Source organism: Giraffa tippelskirchi, chromosome 4 (genome assembly GCF_054371585.1).
Source record: "Giraffa tippelskirchi isolate mGirTip1 chromosome 4, T2T-mGirTip1v1.2.pri, whole genome shotgun sequence".
In the NCBI taxonomy this organism is placed as follows: Eukaryota; Metazoa; Chordata; class Mammalia; order Artiodactyla; family Giraffidae; genus Giraffa; species Giraffa tippelskirchi.
Window position 1 is genome coordinate 86466187 of NC_137278.1, and position 17366 is coordinate 86483552.

General features: G+C 36.7%; 1 protein-coding gene across 19 annotated transcripts in view; it reads right to left on the minus strand.

Annotated features, from left to right (window-relative positions):
- BIRC6 (baculoviral IAP repeat containing 6) overlaps positions 1 to 17366 on the minus strand; it is a 212332-nt gene that overhangs the window by 42074 nt on the left and 152892 nt on the right. For all 19 annotated transcript variants that reach the window (XM_081590295.1, XM_081590294.1, XM_081590292.1 and 16 more), the window contains 2 exons: positions 15195 to 15359; positions 14120 to 14288 (listed from right to left, as the gene is read on the minus strand). In XM_081590295.1, the coding sequence (XP_081446421.1) occupies positions 14120 to 14288; positions 15195 to 15359 (334 nt within the window). The remainder of the gene's footprint in view (positions 1 to 14119; positions 14289 to 15194; positions 15360 to 17366) is intronic.

Sequence of the window (17366 nt, forward strand, 5' to 3'; positions counted from 1 at the left end):
TTCACTGGGGAGAAAGAGAGAGGGTGGAATGAATACATAGAACACACAGAATTTCTTAGGGCAGTGAAACTGTAATGGTGACACACACAATACTAGGCATTTGTCAAAACCCACAGGACTGTGTATGCAACACAAAGAGTAAACTCTAATATACTGACTTCAGTCAAAAATATGTCACTATTAGTTCATCAGTTGTACCATGTACCACACTAATATAGATTATCAGGTGGTTCAGTGGTAAAGAATCTGCCTGCCAAAGCAGGAGACGCTGGTTCAATTCCTGGGTTGGGAAGATCCCCTGGAGAAGGAAATGGCAACCCACTCCAGTATTCTTGCTGGGAAAATCCATGGACAGAGGAGTCTGGTGGGCCACAAGTCCATGGGGTTACAAAAAGACACAACTGAGCACACATACACACTACACTAATACAAGATGTAAGTAACAGGACACTATGAGTGGGGGGGCGGGGACATGTACCATCTGCTCAATTTTCTGTAAACTCGAAGCTCCTTTAAAAATCTTAGTCTACTGATTAATTTTTTAAAACATTAGTCTAACAAGTTAAAAATAAACTGTCTAAAATTAAAGTATTTTACATAAAATTATACAACAATGTAAGTAATCCAAGACACACTGATGTTTTTTAAAATAAATGGTTATAAAGTTATCAAGAACAACAACAAAAAAACCCACAAAATGAGAAGCTATTTCTCCATTATCTGAATAAACTGAGGACAGCCTACATGCTAAAACTCAATACAGAAGACAGTGGAGGAAAAGAATCTGACAAACATGAATGGTAGATAATTTTTTAAAACTTTAAAATCTGGAAATAAACAGCCATAGAGAAAATAAGACAGGTTTTCTAAGTTAAGTGAAACATGATACTTCCTTTTATGCATTGATATTTATTTTATTCAACTAAGCAGATTCCAACTAGGAATCTTAAACTACCGAAAGCTAAGATAGTCTCTTCATATCAAAGAAGGATAAAAGCAAAAGCTGTGGAAGCAAGGTAACAGGCAGTAGATGAGATTGAGAATAGTAAACACAAGTGAGACATACATTTATGGGCCTGATTTACAAAGAACATGAAATAAATTTCAGTACTATGTCATTTCTTATGACAAATTTTTAGCTTAAAAAATGAAGATTTTATGTAATTCCACCTTCTTGACAACAGTCAGTTACATAAACAAGTGTCCTTATTTTAATGTCAAATTCCACACAGATATTACTGCATCCAGCAATCCATGCTATGTCTAGAACCTGAAAAATGGCTATTCATATCTGATTTCCATTATTCATGTTTTCCTTTAAGACTTTTTCTGATATCTCCAGGAAGGGGAATCTGGAAAACTAAGGGAGAGCTAATTTTTGCTCTCTTTTTAAGACAGGCACTTTTAAACTAACATGACTGGTGGGTGGTCAGCAAACAAAAGGAGTCAATAAACATAACAGACTATTAATGATAAAATACAGATGAGTACAAAATACACCAAGTGTTTCAATTCTGAATTCCGTAATTCTGTATTTTGCCACACAGAGCTTCATCAGAAAACCCTCAGGTGTCCTTTCACACAGCACACGTCATCATTACTACAGAATCAAATGTGACTAGCCTGACAAAAAAGAGCAGTACCACACCACTGCTATGCAATGCCACGTCTGCAAATGGCTTACAGCAACTTCTTCACTCAGCAAGTGCCAAGTGCGTACTTCATGTTACTGCTTACCCCCAAGCAAGTAAAGTCACTATCTTTAGGATCCTCAGATGTACCTGTTGGCTGAATTATGCAATGCTTGAAATATACCTTGGAATTTACCATCAACAACTACAGATACAGGTGTGTGACACTGCTATATACTTATTTCAGTTAGAGAAATGTTCTATTTTGAAAGGAGTAACTAGTACTGGGTAAAAGAATAAAATTCCCATTTTCTGTATATGAAAAAACATTTCAGTGGGGAAAATGATATTCAAATTGCTGGAAAGAAAAACTATAGGGTAAAGGTTGGTGAGAAGAAATTTGTAATCATAGAGATTAGTCATTTTTTCATGAAACACACAATTCAGCACGTATAAAAGCTGAAAATAATTCTAAGAAAAAGTGGAAAACATTTACTGCTTGGCTTATTACTGGCAGAAGCTATCAATTCAAACCAAAAAGTTTCACTGAAATTTACCATGGATTACTAATGGAAAAGACCCACTCCTTCCAGAGAACTGAAAACATTTGCCACCTTCAATCAGGAAGTTTGTCAGGTTTTTTGTTCACTTCTTTTTCTCTGAGTGTAAACAGAAGTTATTCATCACTTTGTGGACTAAAGTAGGATATTTGGGAATATTTCATTCCTGAGGCAATGGAGGGTAACGAACACTTCTCTTTTAATTATTTTTAAAACTCAGACATTTATAGCAAATATGTTATAATAACTATAAATGGACTATAACCTTTAAAACTTATGAATCTATTTTGTACACCTATAATTTATATATTATACATCAACTATATTTTAAAAAATAGCTCAGATATTTAATAACTTCAGTATTTTAGGCTAAAATATGTGGTGATTATACATTTTAGACATAAACTGCTATTCATGTTAAATATATCAATTAGGTATGCATATCCCATTAAATATACATAGAAGACTTTAAAAATATATTTATAGCTACTAAATATAGAGCCAGAACACATAAATGTTCTAATATGTACGTTTTCATTATATTTTCTATTATTCACCCAACTGTTAAAATGATAAAACATTCTTTGAAGTTCTACTAAAACGCATTTATTTTCTATCATTTTCTACCACCTTCAACAGAGCAAAAGAAAAGTGCAGACTGAAAAATTATGAAACAAATACAAGTATAATAAATTTATTTCCTATTTCACTATACAGTTCAAAGACATTTTTCTTAGGGATTTTCTCACAATTTTTGTTTCCCTCTATACCAAAAGATTTTCTGGGAAAACAGGTACTCCTGTCATCATTGTAGCAAAAGATGTAAAGACACAAGAAGAGGAAAAAGAAAAAGAAGAATCTGTCTTGACCATGTTAGGATTATTGGGATAGTACTTAGAAAGTGAAAGTCGCTCAGTCGGGTTCGACTCTATGACACATGGACTATAGCCTGCCAGGCTCCTCTATCCATGGTATTCTCTAGTCAAGAACACTGAGTGGGTTGCCATTCCCCTCTCCAGGGTATCAAACTGATGTCTCCCACGCAACAGCACTTAACCTCTTGGTAACTGTTTTTGTGTATATCTTTATCACACTCTAACAAGTCTCTTTCATGGGTTGCATTCAAGACAAAACACAGCTTAAAAAAATTGTTTTTAAGAATAACCTTTAAAAGTGTATTTCCAGAAAATTATAACATGCCAGGGCAATGGCCTGGCCCGTAGGGCAGCATCCAGAGTAACTGCCTTATTCCAAGCACAGCAGTGACTATATGGACAATAAAGATTTCTGGATGCCAGAAAACATACAAGATACAGTAACTGAAATAAGACACAAAAACAATGATGCAACAGACATTTTTCTAAAACTACATATTGAATATCATTTAAATTCAAATTGCTTTTACATTTATGTTCACTTTAAGTTTCTAATAATCTACCTAATATAGGAAAGGGAAATTTTTTCAACATGGGAAAGCTGACCAGCAAAATGTATAGGAAAATAAAGTTTTATTCAGCATCAGTAAATGCTGAACATTTTCAACATCATTGTCTTCCTTTGGATTTACATTAAATATCTCAAAAAAATGCAGGCTTTATATTAATCCATTGGTATGTAAGCAGTAAGATCACATACAAAATAAATAGTAACTACCTAGAAAAACATCTTGCTTTTTTCTGATGTTTTTAAGCATATGCTGATTTTATTTCTCTGATCAACTTCAGAAATACAAAATTAGAGGCTCACCTAAAGTATAAAAACCTCAATACAATCTAGGAATGTAACATTTCTTTATGGAATGTTCATTTGAGTAGACACAAAAACTAATGTGAGAATTAAAAAATTAGTTATTCAAATATTTAATTAAGTTATCCTTAAATTATTTCTCTGTAAAGTAAAAATCCTTTCAAGTGACTGAATACTAAAACTTAATCCATAACTATGTGCAATCATACCATTTCTGTCCTTTATCGAGCCCATCTTTACATGAAATGTTCCCTTGGTATCTCTAATTTTCTTGAAGAGATCTCTAGTCTTTCCCAATCTGTTGTTTTCCTCTATTTCTTTGCATTGATCACTGAGGAAGGCTTTCTTATCTCTCCTTGCTGTTCTTTGGAACTCTGCATTCAAATGGGAATATCTTTCCTTTTCTCCTTTGCTTTTCGCTTCTCTTCTCTTCCCAGCTATTTGTAAGGCCTCTTCAGACAGCCATTTTGCTTTTTGGCATTTCTTTTCCATGCGGATGGTCTTGATCCCTATCTCCTCTACAATGTCACGAACCTCTGTCCATAGTTCATCAGGCACTCTGTCTATCAGATCTAGTCCCTTCAATCTATTTGTCACTTCCACTGTACGATCATAAGGGATTTGATTAAGGTCATACCTAAATGGTCTAGTGGTTTTCCCTACTTTCTTCAATTTAAGTCTGAATTTGGCAATAAGGAGTTCATGATCTGAGCCACAGTCTGCTCCCGGTCTTGTTTTTGCTGACTGTATAGAGCTTCTCCATCTTTGGCTGCAAAGAATATAATCAATCTGATTTTGGTGTTGACCATCTGGTGAAGTTCACGTGTAGAGTCTTCTCTTGTGTTGTTGGAAGAGGGTGTTTGCTATGACCAGTGCGTTCTCTTGGCAAAACTCTGTTAGCCTTTGCCCTGCTTCATTCTGTACTCCAAGGCCAAATTTGCCTGTTATGCCAGGTGTTTCCTGACTTCCTACTTTTGCATTCCAGTCCCCTATAATGAAAAGGACATCTTTTTTGGGTGTTAGTTCTAAAAGGTCTTGTAGGTCTTCATAGAACCATTCAAGTTGAGCTTCTTCAGCGTTACTGGTCGGGGCATAGACTTAGATTACCGTGATATTGAATGGTTTGCCTTGGAAACGAACAGAGATTATTCTGTCATTTTTGAGATTGCATCCAAGTACTGCATTTCGGACTCTTTTGTTGACCATGATGGCTACTCCATTTCTTCTAAGGAATTCCTGCCCACAGTAGTAGATATAGTGGCCGTCTGAGTAAAATGCACCCATTCCAGTCCATCTTAGTTCACTGATTCCTAGAATCAGCAAAGATGGGCTCAATAAAGGACAGAAATGGTATGGACCTAACAGAAGCAGAAGATATTAAGAAGAGGTGGCAAGAATACACAGAAGAACTGTACAAAAAAGATATTCACGACCCAGATGATCATGATGGTGTGATCACTCACCTAGAGCCAGACATCCTGGAATGTGAAGGCAAGTGGGCCTTAGAAAGCATCACTACTAACAAAGCTAGTGGAGGTGATGGAATTTCAGTTGCTGCTGCTACTGCTGCTGCTGCTGCTAAGTCGCTTCAGTCGTGTCCGACTCTGTGCGACCCCATAGACGGCAGCTCACCAGGCTCCGCCGTCGCTAGGATTCTCCAGTCAAGAATACTGGAGTGGGTTGCTATTTCCTTCTCCAGTGCATGAAAGGGAAAAGTGAAAGTGAAGTCACTCAGTCATGTCCGACTCTTAGCGACCCCATGAACTGTAGCCTACCAGGCTCCTCTGTCCATGGGATTTTCCAGGCAAGAGTACTGGAGTGGGGTGCCATTGCCTTCTCCAGGAATTCCAGTTGAGCTATTTTAAATCCTCAAAGATGATGCTGTGAAAGTGCTGCATTCGATATGTCAGCAAATTTGGAAAACTCAACAGTGGCCACAGGACTGGAAAAGGTCCGTTTTCATTCCAATTCCAAAGAAAGGCAATGCCAAAGAATGCTCAGACTACTGCACAATTGCACTCATCTCACACGCTAGTAAAGTAATGCTCAAAATTCTCCAAGCCAGGCTTCAGCAATACGTGAACCGTGAACTTCCAGATGTTCAAGCTGGTTTTAGAAAAGGCAGAGGAACCAGAGATCAAATTGCCAATATCCGCTGGATCATCGAAAAAGCAAGAGAGTTCCAGAAAAACATCTATTTCTGCTTTATTGACTAGGCCAAAGCCTTTGACTGTGTGGATCACAATAAACTGTGGAAAATTCTGAAAGAGATGGGAATACCAGACCACCTGACCTGCCTCTTGAGAAACCTGTATGCAGGTCAGGAAGCAAGTTACAACTGGACATGGAACAACAGACTGGTTCCAAATAGGAAAAGGAGTCCGTCAAGGCTGTATATTGTCACCCTGCTTATTTAACTTATTTGCAGAGTACATCATGAGAAACGCTGGGCTGGAAGAAGCACAAGCTGGAATCAAGATTGCCGGGAGAAATATCAATAACCTCAGATATGCAGATGACACCACCCTTATGGCAGAAAGTGAAGAAGAACTAAAGAGTCTCTTGATGAAAGTGAAAGAGGAGAGTGAAAAAGTTGGCTTAAACTGATTCAGACACCTAAGATCATGGCATCTTGTCCCATCACTTCATGGGAAATAGATGGGGAAACAGTGGAAACAGTGTCAGACTTTATTTTTTTGGGCTCCAAAATCACTGCAGATGGTGACTGCAGCCATGAAATTAAAAGACACTTACTCCTTGGAAGGAAGGTTATGACCAACCTAGATAGCATATTTAAAAGCAGAGACATTACTTTGCCAACAAAGGTCCGTCTAGTCAAGGCTATGGTTTTTTCAGTGGTCACGTATGGATGTGAGAGTTGGACGGTGAAGAAAGCTGAGCGCCGAAGAATTGATGCTTTTGAACTGTGGTGTTGGAGAAGACTCTTGAGAGTCCCTTGGACTGCAAGCAGATCCAACTCCAGTCTATCCTAAAGGAGATCAGTCCTGTGTGTTCATTGGAAGGACTGATGTTGAAGCTGAAACTCCAATACTTTGGCCACCTCATGAGAAGAGCTGACTCATTGGAAAAGGCCTTAATGCTGGGAAGGATTGGGGGTAGGAGGAGAAAGGGACGACAGAGGATAAGATGGTTGGATGGCATCACTGACTTGATAGACATGGGTTTGGGTAAACTCCGGGAGTTGGTGATGGACAGGGAGGCCTGGCGTGCTGCAATCCATGGGGTCGCAAAGAGTCGGGGACGACTGAGTGACTGAACTGAACTGAACTGATGTGCAATCAATATCCCTACAGGTAATATAAATAGCATGCATATCTTAAAATATAATCATGGAAAAATAGTGACAGTTCCAAGTGTACATTTATTCCTACGTAACTTTTTAGTATTCTTGCCTGGGAAATTCCATGGACACAGGAGTCTGGCAGGCTAGTCCGTGGGGTCACAGAAGAGTTGGAATGACTTAGTGACTAAACAAAATACAACAAACTTAGTAATAATATTTGGATTTAAAGAATGTGGTCATATTTAACACATTAGCATAGCAACAGAATTAACTTATTCTCTCATAAAATTAATTTAAATACTGAATTTTAGAGGAAATAACCTAAGATACAGTAACTTTTAATCCAGGGTAAGGAAAATCAGATGGTATAACAAAGTCTTCTGTAATGGGTTTTGTCCCATTACACCTCGTTACAGAACTATGAAACCAATAAAATGAAAATGATGAAATTTTAATACTAGCACGTAACACCACTCAGCCAAGACAACCAGCCAAATCAGTAGATACTTTATAATCCTCCCAATTTAAAAAGGTCTGTGCTTCTTCTCAGGAGAAGGCAATGGCAACCCACTCCAGTACTCTCACCTGGAAAATCCCACGGATGGAGGAGCTTGGTAGGCTGCACTCCATGGGATCGTTGAGAGTAGGACAAGACTGAGCGACTTCATTTTCACTGTCATGCATTGGAGAAGGAAATGGCAACCCACTCCAGTGTTCTTGCCTGGAGAATCTCAGGGACGGGGGAGCCTGGTGGGCTGCCATCTATGGCGTCGCATAGAGTTGGACACGACTGAAGCAACTTAGCAGCAGCAACAGTGCTTCTTCTCATTTTGACCTTCCTCTAACATGTCAGGTCTACTCATTTTTCTTTTCCATACTGGTATTTATATCATTTTTAAAATTTGAAAATATGTGAGTTTAGTAATAACGGCCGTATTATGCCCAACTTAAAGTTGGGCAACTGAATAAATTCCTCTTGATTTCATTTGCCCCTTCCTATTAGGACACTATGAAACAAGTACTAACAAGGCAAAAATTTTTTAACACTTGATAACATTCCTGGAAAGTTCTACTGTATTCTAATATATTTGGAGCAAGTAATTTAATGTGCTCAGTGGTGCTATTTTCTAAACAGGAACATCTCATTTTCAAAAATGGGAATGAGAAACATGAGGATGAGGGACTCAAACATGTCACCAGCTACTTCTCACCTTCACACACTGTAAAGTATTTCTTATTTAACTTATATGCAGAGTACATCATGAGAAATGCTGGACTGGATGAAGCACGAGCTGGAATCAAGATTGCAGGGAGAAATATCAATAACCTCAAATATGCAGATGGCACCACCCTTATGGCAGAAAGTGAAGAACTAAAGAGCCTCTTGATAAAAGTGAAAGAGGAGAGTGAAAAAGTTGGCTTAAAACTCAACAATCAGAAAACTAAGATCATGGCATCTGGTCCCATCACTTCACGGTACATAGACGGGGAAACAATGGAAACAGTGACAGACTTTACTTTTGGGGGCTCCAAAATCACTACAGATGGTGACTGCAGCCATGAAGTTAAAAGATGCTTGCTCCTTGGAAGAAAACCTATGATGAACCTAGACAGCATATTAAAAAGCAGAGACATTACTTTGCCAACAAAAGTCCGTCTAGTCAAAGCTTTGGTTTTTCCAGTAGTCATGTAAGGATGTGAGTTGGACTATAAAGAAGGCTGAGTGCCGAAGAACTGATTCTTTTGAACTGTGGTGTTGGAGAAGACTCTTGAGAGTTCCTGGGACTGCAAGGAGATCCAACCAGGCCATCCTAAAGGAAATCAGTCCTGAATATTTACTGGAAGACCTGATGTTGAAGCTGAAACTCCAATCCTTTGGCCACCTGATGCGAAGAACTGACTCATCTGAAAAGACCCTGATGCTGGGAATGATTGAAGGTGGGAGGAGAAGTGGATGACAGAGGATGAGATGGTTGGGTGGCATCACTGACTCAATGGACATGAATTTGAGTAAGCTCTGGGAGTTGATGATGGACAGGGAAGTCTGGCGTGCTGCAGTCCATGGGGTCGCAAAGAGTCATACAAGACTGAGACTGAACTGAACTGAGCTCAAAGTATTTCTGGCAATGAAATGAGATCGCCATCTAGTGGCCAGTGGGGTAACTGATGGCTTACTCAATAGCATGCATATATAAACAGCAGCTGGAGGAAAAATGGTCCTTGTACATCATTGTTTACAAGCAATTTTCAAACTAACATGGCTACAACAAAAGGAAGTCAGAAGATGGGGAGAGAGAAACTGAAATGAACATATACTTCATATGAGGATCTTCCTATCTAGTAAAAAAAATCTCATAAAAATAACTACTTTCTCTCTTTGGAAGCTTTTATCATTCCTTTAAAAAATGATACTAGAGATAAAAGAGCCAAATACAAACATATAAATCACTTTTTGTTTCAGTAACCTACTTTAAAGCTGTGGCTTCAAATTTCAGTTCAGTTCAGTCGCTCAGTCGTGTCTGACTCTTTGCGACCCCATGAATCGCAGCACGCCAGGCCTCCCTGTCCATCACTAACTCCCTAAGTCCACCCAAACCCATGTCCATCGAGTTGGTGATGCCATCCAGCCATCTCATCCTCTGTCGTCCCCTTCTCCTCCTGCCCTCAATCCTTCCCAGCATTAGGGTCTTTTCCGATGAGTCAACTCTTCGCATGACGTGGCCAAAGTATTGGAGTTTCAGCTTCAACATCAGTACTTCCAGTGAACACCCAGGACTGATCTCCTTTAGGATGGACTGGTTGGATCTGCTTGTAGTCCAAGGGACTCTCAAGAGTCTTCTCCAACACCACAGTTCAAAAGCATCAATTCTTCGGCGCTCAGCTTTCTTCACCGTCCAGTCTCACATCCATGCTTTTTTATAACTTTTCTAACAACTATTTTATAGATTCAGCTTTTTGAATTAAGTTCTTTGCAGGTAAAATCTGCACAAATTCTACTTAAAAAGTTACAAAGTCTGTTACATATAGTTGACCAGCACATTGTTGTTACTGAGCATTGTTAGCCTCTCCCTCATTCACTTTCTGTGTTTTATGCACCCTTTTGTTTCTTTGGGGGGCAGTGGGGGAGGGGGGCAGGGGTGAAGGCTCCTAAAAAGCAATTAAGTGGTCAAAGCAACATCTCAAAGGCTAAGAGGGAACATCAAGTGCTATGTTTTGATGAGAAAGTAAACATCTGAGATCATTTGAAAAGTGGCGTGTCGCCTGCCAGAGTGAACTGGTAAGGCTGTTAAGAATACATCGAACATTCACAGAATAAAGCAGAAAGATTTTGGTTTTGGTGGAGGGTCTATAGCTCAGTGTGGCTCTTGAAAGGGCCTATTACATTAGGCTTGTGTTTTGTATACTATATGCTAGCAACATAAGTGAGCCATTTCTTGAATACAATGCCTTACACAAAATTATTAGTTCTCACACTTAAAAAACAACTTGCTGGATACGCTATAAAATAGTCTATAAAATGTCATCAATATCACGAAAGACAAAGAAAAGTTGGTAAAGTTACCAGATTAAATGAGAACAAAGATATGACAATTGAATGAAATAAAAGATCCTATACTGGATGCTCTTCCTTATCCCAAATCCCCAAAGGTCAAAAATAATATTCTACAGACTAATGACAAAATTGGAAAGTGGACTTTAGACTAATTTTATACAACAAAAATTTTACTAAGTTCCAAGAAGTTTATTTGTTCAGATTTTAAAATGTCATTTTAAAAATTAATATTTTATCCAAAATTGGTAATTTACATAAGCAGTAAAGCTACATTTTCCTGAAATAAATAATCTATATTTAGAATATTATAAAGGGGCATACTTAAATAATATACCTTGCTTGTCAAAACTACGGATCAGAATGTTCAAAATACCAAACAACTGCACTCATCTCACAGGCTAGCAAAGTAATGCTCAAAATTCTCCAAGCCAGGCTTCAACAATACAGGAACCAAGAACTTCCAGATGTTCAAGCTGGATTTAGAAAAGGCAGAGGAACCAGAGATCAAATTGCCAACATCCACTGGATCATCAAAGAAGCAAGAGAGTTCCAGAAAAACATCTACTTCTGCTTTAGTGACTACACCAAAGTCTTTGATTGTGTAGATCACAATAAAATGCGGAAAATTTTTATAGAGATGGGAATACCAGAACATCTCACCTGCCTCCTGAGAAATCTGTAGGCAGCTCAAGAAGCAACAGTTAGAACTGGACGCGGAACAACAGACTGGTTCCAAATCGAGAAACGAGTACATCAAGGCTGCATACTGTCACCCTGCTTACTGAACTTATACGCAGAGTACATCATGAGAAATACCAGGCTGGATGAAGCACAAGCTGGAATCAAGATTGCAGGGTGAATTACCAATAACCTCAGATATGCAGATGACACCACCCTTATGGCAGAAAGCGAATAAGAACTAAAGAGCCTCTTGATGAAAGTGAAAGTGGAGAGTGAAAAAGTTGGCTTAAAACTCAACATTTAGAAAAGTAAGATCATGGCATCCAGTCCAATCACTTCATGGCAAATAGATGGGGAAACAGTGGAAACAGTGGCTGACTTTATTTTTCGGGGCTCCAAAATCACTGCAGATGGTGACTGCAGCTATGAAATTAAAAGACTCTCGCTCCTTGAAAGAAAAGTTATGACTAACCTAGACAGCATATTGAAAAGCAGAGACATTACTTTGCCAACAAAGGTCCATCTAGTCAAGGCTGTGGTTGGATGGATGTGAGAGCTGGACTATAAAGAAAGCTGAGCACAGAAGAATTGATGCTTTTGAACTATGGTGTTGGAGAAGACTCTTGAGAGTCCCTTGGACTGCAAGGAGATCCAACCAGTCCATCTTAAGGAAAATCAGTCCTGAATATTCATTGGAAGGACTGATGCTGAAGCTGAAACTCCAATATTTTGGCCATCTGATGCGAAGAACTGACTCATTTGAAAAGACCCTGATGCTGGGAAAGATTGAGGGCAGGAGGAGAAGGGGATGACAGAGGATGAGATGGTTGGATGGCATCACCAACTCAACAGACATGGGTTTGGGTGGTTTCCGGCAGTTGGTGATGGACAGGGAGGCCTGGAGTGCTGCGGTTCATGGGGTCGCAAAGAGTTGGACATGACTGAGTACCTGAACTGAACTGACAATTATCTGATGACATACTTAACTTAGTTCATTATTTTATATTTATTTATCTTAAAATCTAATTTCAAAATTATTTTTGCAGCCACATTCAAGTATAAATCTATCAATTAAAATTATTCACTCGACACAGTACCAGATTCAAGCATATATCTAAACTTTGGACAAAGAAATTTCTTTACTCTGGGAAAATAATCACAAAGGATAGTCAAACATTAAATTTCTAAAGTAGTTCCAAGACAGAGTATATAATTCGCTATAATTCCATATATTTACCAGAATCACAGCATATTTATTAAAATACACTCTTACCAGAAAGTGCACCTACTTGAATAGATTATTTTAAACAATAAAGGTAATCCCAGATCTCCCTTTTGACTCTAAACCATAAAGATAAAAAGCCCAGTGTTACACAAAGACTGAATTTCAGAACAAGACAAAATGAAAAACTTCTGAGAGGTCACACACTTTGAAAGTGAAGGATTAATATTTTAACAATGTGGAAGGAGATAAAGAGAAACCTTATCCTCCTCTGTTCAGTTTTCCTAAATGATTTACTATTAAATTTTGGCACCGATCTGAAGTACTTAAGTGTTCACAGCTCTAAATGTTTTACCTTATCAAAAAATATATTGTACATTTGATATCTATTTTTTCAAAAGAGACAAACCTAATGTATCAAACAGCTCAATCTAAAAAAACCAATTTAATGTAACAGCAATATTTTTATAAGAAGTTTGAGGTAGGCTGAGAAATGGTGTGTTTTTTGTTTTAATTTTTGCTGCACCAGGAAGTTTGTGGGATCTTAGTTCCCCTACCAGGGATCAAACCCACACTCCTTGCATTGAGATGTGCAGGGTTTAACCACTGGACTGCCAGGGAAGTCCCAGAAATAGTGTGTTTGGAAGTAGAATAATTTTTTGAAGGTGAAGAATAGCAGCAGTAATCCCTTCTCAAACACATTTTCCATCCATCTAATTGCATTTAAACTGCTACCAAGCATCAAAACAGACTACTTCAAGATTCATTCCCATTGCTCTCCTTACCTAACCTTCCTTAATGATCTAACTGAATGTGTGTCTATTTTCATGAGTAAGAATATGAATAAAAGCAAATACAAGAAGAGCACATAGTTTTAAAAAGTGAATAAATAAACATCTTGGTTAAAATGAGGAGATGCCAACTGCTTATTTTTCTTGGCAATACCTGTATGTCACTGCGAGTCTAAATAAAATATCAACTTTCTATACTACTTAAGAGAAGGATACATTTCCTGGAAGATCATTCCACAACCAAGGAAATAAAAAAGCAATTTCAGTTGATAATCAGTTGAATACTGCAAAGTATCTACCTAAGGTACTTTCATAACTGAATTTGTAAAAACTAATACTCATTGTCAAGTATCTACAGACTTGTATAGTTTATCTATCTGCCTTTCTTCAAAAAACTACTTGTCTGCACTTCTAATGTTTAAGAAAAATGTTAAAAACACACAGAAATTCAATTAACTGTTTGGATCACAGTATTGTCATGAAGCTGCTAGCCTTTACCCTATCATTTTCAGTTATAGGTTATTAAAAGAAAAAAATGAGCCTTATTATTTAAAGTGATAATGATTAAATAAGTAAACAAAAGTACTCATCCACTAAGATATTGTAAAGGACTAGTTACAATGTTATTTACCTGAATCATTTCGTAGATAAGATGACATGGCAGGGATGAGGCAGGACTGACTGAGAAGCTCTAGAAGTACAGTAGGAAGGGCGTTACTGTTCTGTCCTCGACTCTCGTGAGATGACTGAGCTTCTCCATTTATAGCACCACTTGCAGGATTTATATAACTTGCAAGAACCTAAAAATAAAAATCCTTGGATTTAAAACTGAGTTTTTAGCTTCACAAATTTAAAATCCCATATTTTATGTTAGATGTTCAATCTGAATATGAAGAGTATATATTTTCAACTCAATCAATGCTTCATACTACAGGTTTTAAAAATGAGACTTTTTTCCTTTACATTTTCAAAAGAGGATATGTTTCTCATGATGAGGTACAGTGCTATGACCAGACATATAGAAGCAATCCACCTCAGAACATGAACTTAAAAGCTTAGTTGCAACTTTGAGATTATTTATTTTACTGAGTAGGTTTACTTTATAGTTGAGGGTGATGGAATCTTAGAAGTCTATATGAGAATAAGCTTATTCTAGAACTGCAAAAATAATGCTCAAAGACTTAACTAATGCTCGGAAAAATAAAAAACAAAACCCTAATTTTAGTCAATACTTAGTTGATGCAGGAACAAAAGCTAATCTTTAAGAACCTACTCTTCTCATTTCTGCATTAAAAACTTTATAAACTAGTTCACCTTGCCCAATTCTAGAAAACGCAATGCAATATGAGAAACAAAGGTGTAAACAGATTTTTTTTAAAAAGAGAGAGTCCAGATATAGTAGTTTAGATGAGAAGTTGACAAGAAGAAACTAGATATGGTACATTCCTGTTACTGGACAACTTCACCTTTGTCACTTTCCTCTCAGTGAAGAGGCTAAGAGGGAAGAATTTAGAGTTGCAAGCACCGAAGAGCAATCTTTATCTAGTATCCTAAATGTACTGAGGGAAGGGAGAAAGTTTTTTCATTTTAAAAATGAACTTTATAAAAAGTAGCTGAGGATAAGGCCAATAAAACTTAAAAATCAACACAGACACACAAAAAAAGATGAACTATTATCACTGACAATATCAACTTTACAAATATACCTGCAGGAGACAGGTAACATGTTCCTCTTCCAGCCTCTGTTTGGTTAAGGCTTGCTCCACATCCCATCCAGAAGCTGTAGAGCCTGTTCCAAAGCCAGTCCCTTTGGCCCAATAGAGCTGCTGTTCTTCTGTTGATGTAGGGTTATGAGAGCTTGAAACCTGTGGCTTATAACAAAAAGAAAAAAATTATTACTGTTTGCTTTTATTTATCCTCAAATTACCAGTAGAAATTTAAATAGTTTAGCTGCTATGGAAAATAGTTTGGCCAATTCTTTAAAAAACTAAGCAAAGAATTACAAGACCCAGCAATTCCACTCCTTGGTATATATCCAAAGGGAAAAAAACCACTGATAACTCAAATATATTACACTAATGTTCATAGCAAGACCATTCACAACAGTCAAAAAGTCAACCCAAAAGCCCATCAACAGTTATATGGATAAGCAAACTGTGGCATATATATACAATGGAATATTATTCAGCCATAACAAATAACTAAGTACTGATTCATGCTACGTGGATAAATCTCAAAAACAATATGCTAATTCAAAGCAGACACACAATGTTACAAAGGTAACATATTGTATGATTCCATTTTTATGAAATATCCAGAGTACTTAGAGCAGAATGCAAAGTGGTAGTTATCAAGGTTAGGGAAAGAGAAAAATGGGGAGCAAATGCTTATATTTAAGAATAAATATAAGAAATTTTTATCAGCATTTAAAATAATCTATCAGGAATAGATTGAGTAAAGCATCTAAGGGCCTAAAGAGTCAACGACTCAAAATTAAACAGAGAAAGCAGAGAAAGGAATAGAGAGAGATGAGCCAGATCTTCTAGGATTACTCTGTAATGGTATCATATGTTTTCAATCATAGCAAGAAAGTCTGCTTCTATTTCTAGAAGGAGTACTTCTCAATTTCTTTTTTGTTCAGAATATGATGTGCAGAAAAATTTCTTTTGGGGATAGAGGACATATTAAAAACGTGAATGTTGCAGAGAAAGAAAAAACAAAAACAAAAAACTGAGAACCACTGGTTTATTAATATAACCTCAAACTCAGTAAAAGTCAATTCTTACTATGACTACTGTTGACTATAAAATTAATTCTGTAATAAGAAGCCTCCTTTAAAGAATTTTCATTAAAATATTTGCATCTAAGTATTAATTTCAAGGGTACTTTGCAAATATTTTAATAGGAACATTTTACGAAAGAATATTATGGACAAATGATACTTTCATAAATTGATCTGGAGAGTTGGGTCAATCTATGACTGAATGATTCCATCTTTCACATTTTATAAAATAAACTGTTAAACAAATCATGAAAATTTCATTATCATACATTTACCACTAGAATAATTAGAGTTATCAATAAAAACAGCTATTTATTTAAAAAAAAATTTCTAAATGTAAAGTATAACATATTTACAGAAAGAACACAAAACAAGTATGTAAAGCTTAATGAATTGAAATCAACTTAACGATGCAAGTCAAGAATTAAGCCACTGCATGCAAGAAAGTGCCCTGTTCCCTCACATCCTCATTCCTCTACAAAACGAATTATAATCCCGAGTCTTATACTCATGACTTCCTTTCTTTTCTTTATAACTTTACCACATAAACATGAAACTCTAATCACTATAACTTATATTTATTTTAACATTACGTAAGTGGAATCATGATGCATTATTCCTTTATATCTAGCTTGTTAGCTGCGATTATAAAACTCATCAGTTCCATTATACGTAGTTGGCTATAGCTGTTTACTTTCATTGCTTTCTAGTATTCTATTATATAATAGACTACAGCTTATTTGCCCACTCTACTGTTTTTTACATTACTTATTTTATTAAATTCTGTTCTCTTTACATTATTACAAGTATGGTGGAATAGTTTTGAAATCTTACACATTGCGATTGATGTGTACTCCGTGTATTAAAGGTTTTCCCTTGTACTTCTTTGGTAACTAAAGCAATAGATCACCCTTTCACATTTATTGAATATTTAGATAGCCTCTTCTGGTGAAGTACCCATTCAAGCTTTTCATCTTGTATTTTTCTATCTCATTATCAGCTTTTTCCTTTGGGAAATATTTTTATAATTAATTTAATTATTTTTAATTGAAGGATAATTGCTTTACAATATTGTATAGCTGACACAATACATCAA